Below are 9,374 nucleotides of genomic sequence, written 5' to 3'. Positions count from 1 at the left end.
ACGTATTTTCTGTCCCCTGTGCCACACCATTTACTAGTTCTATGAGTTGTCCAATTTGTGTCTGCGCTGTTTTACTTGGAGAATTTTATACTTTAGTCCTATGGCCAGACTTCATCGAACGCTTTTTTAACATCTTGTATGACTAGGTTCTTATTTTTCACTTTTGTTTTTGCTTTTCATATTTTTAAATTTTATTTGTTTTATTTATTTTATTTTATTTATTTTTTGTCGGGACAGACCATTACTAGAGTTAGGTGGTTGTTGTAGCCTCTGTCTTCACGTGTCTTACAATTACACCTTTAGTTGAAGTTTTACAGTACCTGAATGTACGCCCTTCAGCACACCCAGAACAGATCTTTAGCTGTTTACTTGGGCATTCTGTGATAATCAGAATGTACTGTGTAGCCATACAGGGAGTACCAGTGTTCTTAGAGGAGAAACCTTTTCTTACACCGTCATAACCACTATCAAAAACGTTTCCTCTGACCTCGGAATACTACGACGTCAACAAACACATTGGTGCCAATTCTCACAAAACCCACCAGTCACTGTACCAGGTATAAGTGAAAGCGACTGTACTGTACATCAGTCAGGGAGAGAACACCAAGGTGGATCATGTAGCTAAACCTGCCTGTAGTAAACCCTTGGTCGTCATAAATCTTGCTGCTCTCGTGTAACTATTCATCTCATCCCCTTGCAGGACACTAGGCAGGTGCTACGTAATGTAGTTTAATACCTACCAGCCATGTTGATAAGGGAAACTTGAAGCTGGTATTAAGTCGCACTTGTTTGCAATGCTTACCTCTCGCAGAAATAGTAAACACTGTCTACTTAACAATATATGCAATATGTAAGGGTGTAAAATGTATCGTATTTCTCTATTAATCTATTTCTATTTGGGAACTTTGGTTTTTGGAAATTTAAAACATACACTAAATACTTTGATTTATTTTTATATATATATATAAATATCACAACCATATAAACAAGATAAATGTGTTTATTGACAACGTAAATAAATAAACAATTCTACATATTACTATCGGTGCAGTGCTGGACGGTGTAACACATATCCTGTATTTTCAAATTATATTCACCAGGTGTTCAGTAGTACAGTATAAACATCTGTACTGAACACCTGGCAGTATCGTACAACGCGTAACTCAATATTTGTTCAGATTTACACTCCCGGTTGTTCCACATAAGTGACATATTTCAGGTATTTGCCTTTATGTTTTGTTCATAGGAATCCATATAGTATAAGACTTCATGAATATTAGGAACCGCAGCTTATTACACCAGATGGCAAACACCATAGCACTAAATAGGGGTTAGGTTAGGTTAAGTGATGTAGGGTTAGGTTAGGATAGATAGGGTTAGGTTAGATTAAGTAAGGTTAGGTTAGACTGGGTTAAGTTAGGTTAAATTAAGTAAGGTTAGATTAGATTGAATTAAGGTTAGGTTAGGTTAGGTAAAGTTAGATTTGGTTAGGTTAGCATTATGGTGTTGAATCATTAGGTGATATAAACTGGGGGTTCCTAATCTTCATAAGAGCCAAATAATCCTCCCTACCTTCTTGCTGTACAATACCTTAAGAGAGATACATTTATCTAAGCATTACTGTCTGTTAAAAAGGGGCTAATACAGTCATGCTCAGTTTTATGGTTTCACATGATGATTAGCCATCCCAGCTTTTTTTATCTAGTGATTAAATACCCTAGTGCTACTTAGGTTAGGTTAAGTTAGGTTAGGTTAGCAGCTTAGTATTAATCTTGAATTGAAATAAAGTGGGGGCTAATCTTCATTGTGTTCCGTTTCTTGTTATTCTTTTAATATTTTGATCATGTTTTAAATATTAATTAACTTTGGGGGATATTTCTCTTAATTTAATTTTAGAGTTGGAGTATTTATCATTAATTGAAGTATAGGGTGAAGCGTTGGCTTCCCTCTCAGTGTGTATGTGCATGAGCTGCTCAAGTGACGGGTGCATTTGTATCAGTCTCCCCAGCAGCGCCTTCATATATTCCGTTTTCTTTCGCTTTTGATCTGTTTCCGTTGAGAATGTTGCCGGAAGATCATAATTTTCAGAGGAGAATGAGTCAATATTTTGGAGAATATCTTGGCCTATCCCCACTCCCTCCAGCACTTCTCTTCTTCTCCGTCCACGTGATAGTATCGGTCCTACAGCAGCTATCCCAACCACCGTCATCACGATAGCCATGGAGCAACTCGGACTACTTAAACATCCACCACTTTCATTTTTTTTCTTTTTCTTCTTCTTTGGTGGTTTCTTCACTGTGTCTGCTTCTTCTTCGTCATCTTGATCTTCTTCCACATCAGAGGCGGCGGAGAAGATGTTAGGGTAGGGGGCAGTGTCGACGAATTGGAGCGGCTTGAGGTTAATGGGAGGAACGAGAGGGTTTATGAGGGCAATGTCAGGTGGGGATGGTGGTGATGGTGCTGACCAATCTGACGGAGCTGACTGTGCTGACCAATCTGACTGTGCTGACCAATCTGACGGAGCTGACTGTGCTGACCAATCTGACGGTGCTGACCATTCTGACGGATATAACCATTCTAAGGGAGTAGTGTTGTCGTGATCTTCATAGTCAGGCTCTAAATTAGTATCATTAAACAGCCCCTTAATAAATGCTTCATAAAGGTTGACTTTAGGCTGGTAGGAGTGTATCAGGCGGACTGTTTCCTCCTCTTCTGCCAACCTCCTGGAAATGTCTCTTCGTTTTCGTCCAAATCCCGGTACCACGAGAGGCACTGCCATAGCGCCTGTAGCACCCATCGCAACAGTCAGTGCCAACCCAATTGCGCACCACTTATTGCCCATGCAGCTGTCTAAACTACTACTGTCAGGCTTAGGCGTCTCCTTAATTACATCCTGAAATTTTGTCTTCAGAGGTTGTAGGCCTGGCGATGTCGTGGAGGTGGATTTTATATAAGGTGTAGGCGTTGGGGAGGGGCTAGAGTGTGTTGGTGACGGTCTGGAACGAGTTGGGGAGGAGCTGGAACGAGTTGGAGAGGGTCTGGAACGAGTTGGGGAGGAGCTGGAACGAGTTGGAGAGGGTCTGGAACGAGTTGGGGAGGAGCTGGAACGAGTTGGAGAGGGTCTGGAACGAGTTGGGGAGGAGCTGGAACGAGTTGGAGAGGGTCTGGAACGAGTTGGGGAGGAGCTGGAACGAGTTGGAGAGGGTCTGGAACGAGTTGGGGAGGAGCTGGAACGAGTTGGTCTGGGGAGAGAGTGTGCTGGAGAGGGTCTAGGGGGGAGGGGCTAGAGTGTGTTGGGGAGGGGCTAGAGTGTGTTGGGGAGGGGCTAGAGTGTGTTGGGGAGGGGCTAGAGTGCATCAAGAAGGAGCTGAAATATGTTGGGGAGGGTGTGTAGTCACTAGGGCTGGGACTGTAGTCACTAGGGCTGGGACTGTAGTCACTAGGGCTGGGACTGTAGTCAGATGTGTCAGGTGAGAGGAAGGGCCCCAGGTGTTGCTTGAGGGCATCTTGCAGGTTAATGAGTGGCGGGGGGAGAATATCATCATTTGTACCTTCCATCAACTCAACTAAATTTTGGTATGATATGTTGGTGTTGTCTGTACTTTCACCTGCCAGGGGATCATATATGGATGGATGGACGTACTGGTGTGTGTCGTCAGGACTAACACCACTGTCGAAGTAATTCATGTTTGAGGTATCGACGTACAGGGTGTCGTTGTATTTAGGAATGCCACTGTAAAACCACGCTTGGTTCCTGATAATGTTCTTTATCTGGTGTTCAATGTCTGGTCTGAGTGGTAGGAGAGGTGTGGCGGGGATGGATAAGAGAGAGTCATGGTGATATCTCAGCTGCCCGTCACCCAGTTCAAGGGCATGTAACAGTTGTGGGTCAATTGCTCCTATAGACTGTAACACTAATGACTGTATAACTCCTGAAATTCTGGGATCGTTAATATCTATACCGGCGAAGAGATTATTAAACGAGGGTAGTTGTTGAAGTTGCTGCCACACTGCGCTGCTCACGTTGTATAAGTCGTCGTCAATATAAGGTATTTCATCCCCATACATCGGCTGGAATATTGGCGGCGGATACACAAGTGACTGGTCGTCGATGACACCACTGGCACTCATGTCCGCAATCTGTGTTGTGTCACCAAGTAAAGGGTTGTGGCTCTCCAGAGATACGAAGCTGTCGGGGTTTTTGTTTTCGAAATTACTACTAACAATCAGGGGGTAGCTGTCCAGGGCGTCGTTACCCACACCGCCGAAAATATGTGGTGGTTCTTGCTGTAGTGGCCTGGTGGTGGGCTCCGCGTAGGTGTTGCTGTTATGTTGAAGACTGACGGGCACTCCTAGAAGAGCAGGGTTACCAACACCTCCAAAAGGTTTAGGTGTTGAAGTGGTTGTGCCAGTGGATGTGCTGGAGGATCGGTGTTTATAAATAGGGCGGGGGAGATTGTCTTGGTAAGGAGTTTGATAATCTTGTGTATTAGGTTCTTCCTGGTTGTTAATAATTTGCCAGTTATAAACAACATTATCAGTCGCTCCTGAAGATGTTTCTTGAGAGATGACAAAGGGGGTCGTATCACTGTAAGGGTCAGTGACACCAGTTCTTTTGGTTAAAGATGGTAAAGGTGTTGTAAGGAATGAGTGGGTGTAAAGTGGAGCAGCCTTGGTAGCACCACTAATCACATCATTGAGGGTGTTATAAGAGTCAGACTCATCTGCTGAGACAACAGGGTGACGGGTAGGTGAAGGGAGGGGAATCTGGCCACTATGTGTGGGTAGTTGTGTAGCCAGACCAACCACAGTCTCTTTATTGTCTTCATGACTGACCAAGGTGTTATGTACAGACGCTGACTGTGTATCTATGTAGGAAAGACTTTGCAGGATCTCTTTTGTGAAGTCCCTGAAGAGATCAGTATTTTTTTGTGCAACTTGAACACTGGGAGTCTGAGTGAGAGTCTCTAGAACCTGAGAAGTAGTGTGGAGTGTGACTGGTGGACTGCTATGACCAACCAGATGACCAGACGGACTCGCTGTCACTTGGGGGGGACTGGACGAGAATCCTGCCAGCAGTGATGATGGAACTACCTGAAGGGGAAGTGGGTACTGCTGGAGGCTTAGTGGTTTTAACCATAGTTCTTGTGCAGCTGGTAATGAAGTTGGTTGTACTACCGAGTGAACTGGTGATGAATTCGGATATTTAGATAAGATTGGATAGATAAATGGATTTGGGTGAAGACGCGATGGTGTAGGCTGCTGTGATGTTACTGTTTGTTGCAGTAATGACGGCGTTGACTGAGGTGGCTCCAAGTCTTGTTCCAGTGACGATGGAGACGGGAGAAGGGATGGGCTCAACAATGTGTCATTAGAGGCAACATTCTGAAGATACTTAATATAGGCGTCGAAGTCAGTGATGGGAGGTGGACGAAGTATGTCAACATGGCCGCTGTCTGCTGCTACGCTAAATGGTAATGGTTGATTGAAATCTTGGATGGAAACGTTTTGTTGCGCTGGGTATGGGTGGTGTTGGTGACTCACTTGTGCGTGTTGCAAAGTATGTTGTGGTTGTAGAGGCTGATATGGTTGTTTCAAAGTCTGGTGTGGTTGTTGCAGAGTATGTTGTGGTTGTTGCAGAGTATGGTGTGGTTGTAGAGGCTGATGTGGTTGTTGCAAAGTCTGGTGTGGTTGTTGCAGAGTATGATGTGGCTGTTGCAGAGAATGGTGTGGCTGTTGCAGAGAATGTTGTGGCTGTTGCAAAGTATGTTGTGGTTGTAGAGTCTGATGTGGTTGTTGCAAAGTCTGTTGTGGTTGTTGTAAAGAATGTTGTGGTTGTTGTAGAGTTTGATGTGGTTGTTGAAGAGAATGGTGTGGCTGTTGCAGAGAATGGTATGGCTGTTGCAGAGTATGTTGTGGTTGTAGCGGCTGATGAGGTTGTTTCAAAGTCTGTTGTGGTTGTTGCAAAAGTTGTTGTGGTTGGTGCAGAGGCTGTTGTGGTTGTTGTAGAATATATTGTGGTTGTTGAAGAGAATATTGTGGTTGCTGGTAAGTATATTGTGGTTGTTGCAATGTATGTTGTGGTTGTTGTAGGGTCTGTTGAGATTGATGATGAGTATATTGTGGTTGTTGCAGAGTTTGTTGCTGTGGTGGCTGAGTCTTTTCTGGTTGCTGTAGTTGTTGCAGGGTGTTTTGCGGTTGTTTCAGAATTTGTGATTGGGGTAAAGTCTGTTGTGATTGTTGTTGTTGACTGTCTTGCGGTTGTTGATGAGTCTGTTGTGGTTGTTGGAGAGTGTGTTGTGGTTGTTGGAGAGTGTGTTGTGGTTGTTGGGGAGTGTGTTGTGGTTGTTGGAGAGTGTGTTGTGGTTGTTGACTTTGTTGTGGTTGTTGTAGAGTGTGTTGTGGTTGTTGGAAAGTGTGTTGTGGTTGTTGGAGAGTGTGTTGTGGTTGTTGACTTTGTTGTGGTTGTTGTAGAGTGTGTTGTGGTTGTTGGGGAGTGTGTTGTGGTTGTTGGAGAGTGTGTTGTGGTTGTTGACTTTGTTGTGGTTGTTGTAGAGTGTGTTGTGGTTGTTGGAGAGTGTATTGTGGTTGTTGTAGAGTGTGTTGTGGTTGTTGGAGAGTGTGTTGTGGTTGTTGACTTTGTTGTGGTTGTAGAGTGTGTTGTGGTTGTTGGAGAGTGTGTTGTGGTTGTTGGAGAGTGTGTTGTGGTTGTTGACTTTGTTGTGGTTGTAGAGTGTGTTGTGGTTCTTGACTTTGTTGTGGTTGTTTCAATTGTTGGGGAGTATGTTGTGGTTGTTGACTTTGTTGTGGTTGTAGAGTGTGTTGTGGTTGTTGTAGAGTGTGTTGTGGTTGTTGTAGAGTGTGTTGTGGTTCTTGACTTTGTTGTTGTTGTTTCAATTGTTGGGGAGTATGTTGTGGTTGTTGGAGAGTGTGTTGTGGTTGTTTCAATTGTTGGGGAGTGTGTTGGGGTTGTTTCGGTTGTAGGAGAGTATATTGTTGTTGAGGATGGTGGAGCGGCTTCTGATCACTTGTTGTTAGTGGTTGAGGAGCGTCGTTCAGATGTGGTGGCCACTCTTGTGTTCCTCCAGATGACTTGTCTTCCTCCAGAATGTTGACCATGAGAGCCTGTAACTCCTCAGTAGCAAGTGGGTGGAGTGGAGGCACATGTTGGTGGACTTGGTGGGTCTCACTGAGTGGCTGGATCGTGGTGGTTGTATGCGGTTGGTTGTATGGCCCCGCTGGCTTTGTCTTGTGTTGGGGACTGGACGTCTGTGACCCTGATGGTGAGGACAGCTGTGACCCTGATGGTGAGGACAGCTGTGAACCCGATGGTGAGGACAGCTGTGACCCTGATGGTGAGGACAGCTGTGACCCTGATGGTGAGGACAGCTGTGACTCCGATGATGAGGACAGCTGTGACCCCAAAGATAAAGACAACTCTGACCCCGATGATGACAGCTGTGACCCCGATGATGAGGACGGCTGTGACCCCGATGGTGACAGCTGTGCTAAGAGACTCTGAGCAACGTCCTCGTCAATCTCAGCTGTCATGGAGATAGGTGTGAGAGGCGACGCACCGTGAGGGACGCCGGGGTGTGTAAAGGTTGAGGAAGGGACTTGCTTGGTGGCCACGAGAGTCAACTGGCCATCTTTAAAGTCCCACACCTTCACTACCACCTGAGGGATGCCCGGGTCTGACCAGTCTTGTGGAGGGTCACCTGGTCGGCTGTCAGGAGGTCGGGTGTTGGATGGTCTACTGTTGGAAGGTCGGCTGTCGGGAAGTTCGTTGTCGGAAGGTCGGCTGTCGGTAAGTTCGGTGTTAGGTGGTCTGCTGTTGGAAGGTCGGTTGTCGGAAGGTCGGCTGTTGGAAGGTCGGCTTTCGGAAAGTTCGCTGTTGAGAGGTTGGCTGTTGGTAGGTCGGGTGTTGGAAGTCGATATGTTCGCTGGGAGATCTGTAACATGTAACATATCGTCACATATCTGTCTTGAATCCACATAAATATTTGTAATGAAATAAATAAAGTAAGCAAACTCCTCTCTTGAATATTAATAAAAACATGACTATATAAATAACTTTATTTTATGTTAATTAACTTCATTAAATTTCTTTATATTATTGCAATTTTTTATTTAATTATTAAAGGGATTACCTGAAGATTAACCACCCTAGTGTGATGTGGAGGATTAGGTTAGGTTAAAGTAGATTAGGTTAGGTTAGGATAAGTTCGGTTAGGTTAGGTTAGCGTTAGGATGGTTAATTTTAAGATCAAATAAACTAGGGAGCTAATAATCAGGTAATAACAAGTTTTATTGATTATATAATTAATAAACCACCAATACTTTATCACATACGTCCTACAACACCGTTTATGAAGGTCGCCATGACGGGATACACACACAACTCAGCGACCAGAAGGAAACTTATTTGCAATCAGAATTAGTAAGCCACACTAGTTTACTCAATTGGCGGAGTAAACTGTTATTATGTTAGTAAGCCAAACAGGTTTAGTCAAATGGCAGGAAAGACTTTTGTTATTATAGTTGTTAATAAGACCCAAATTAGTTAGTTGGTGTGTTAAGTGGTGTTAGTTAGTTTAGTCAGGTGGTAAAGAAGAGAGCGTTTATTGTCCGCATTAGTACTAGTTAAGCGGGTTTAGTCAGTAAGCAGTGGGTGATAGTTTGGTCAATTTAGTAAGCAAGAGGAGATATTTTTTTAGATGTTAGGTTATGTTAGGTTAGTTTTATAAGCTGCTGGGAGGTGGGAAATTCACGTGGTGTTAATATTTTGATTTACGGGTGAAAGATGTTTAGGGAAATTTTAGAGGTATTTTAATTGGAGAATATGATTGACGGTGGACACACATGGTTTAGTGGTGAGGATAACGAGGGTGAAGGTGTACTTACGGTGTGCCATGCGTGTTAGAGTTATACTGTAATGTGGGGGTGTTTACTTGTGGTGGGGATGGTGGAGCTCATTCAATTTACGTGGAATGTGACTGCCGTAGCTGCACAGTCAGGCCAACAGCTGCACAGTCAGACAACAGCTGCACAGTCAGACAACAGCTGCACAGTCAGTCAACAGCTACACAGTCAGACAACAGCTGCACAGTCAGACAGCAGCTGCACAGTCAGACAACAGCTGCACAGTCAGACAGCAGCAGTCTGCACAGTCAGACAGCAGCTGCACAGTCAGACAGCAGCTGCACAGTCAGACAACAGCTGCACAGTCAGTCAACAGCTACACAGTCAGACAACAGCTGCACAGTCAGACAGCAGCTGCACAGTCAGACAACAGCTGCACAGTCAGACAGCAGCTACACAGTCAGACAACAGCTGCACAGTCAGACAGCAGCTGCACAGTCAGACAACAGCTG

General features: G+C 44.5%; 1 protein-coding gene across 1 annotated transcript; it reads right to left on the bottom strand.

The window, feature by feature from the left end:
- Positions 1–2,946: 2,946 nt before the first annotated feature.
- Positions 2,947–7,968, bottom strand: LOC121871924 (proline-rich protein 36-like). The gene is made up of 2 exons (XM_042374525.1): positions 7,117–7,968; positions 2,947–6,300 (listed from the first exon to the last, which is right to left on the bottom strand). Exons 1-2 carry the CDS (start codon positions 7,966–7,968, stop codon positions 2,947–2,949), a joined length of 4,206 nt encoding a protein of 1,401 aa, XP_042230459.1.
- Positions 7,969–9,374: the final 1,406 nt, after the last annotated feature.

Source organism: Homarus americanus, unplaced genomic scaffold (genome assembly GCF_018991925.1).
Source record: "Homarus americanus isolate GMGI-L3 unplaced genomic scaffold, GMGI_Hamer_2.0 scaffold34345, whole genome shotgun sequence".
Classification (NCBI taxonomy): domain Eukaryota; kingdom Metazoa; phylum Arthropoda; class Malacostraca; order Decapoda; family Nephropidae; genus Homarus; species Homarus americanus.
This window is presented reverse-complemented; position numbering and strand designations above follow the sequence as displayed.

What these genes read in the sequence shown, in the direction of transcription:
- LOC121871924 (XM_042374525.1), bottom strand. Translation starts at nt 7,968, where the DNA reads ATGTTACATGTTACAGATCTCCCAGCGAACATATCGACTTCCAACACC. An exon ending in AGGAGTTACAGGCTCTCATG is followed by an intron (nt 6,301 to 7,116) that starts GTCAACATTCTG and finishes CTCCAACAACCA; the next exon opens with CAACACACTCTCCAACAACC.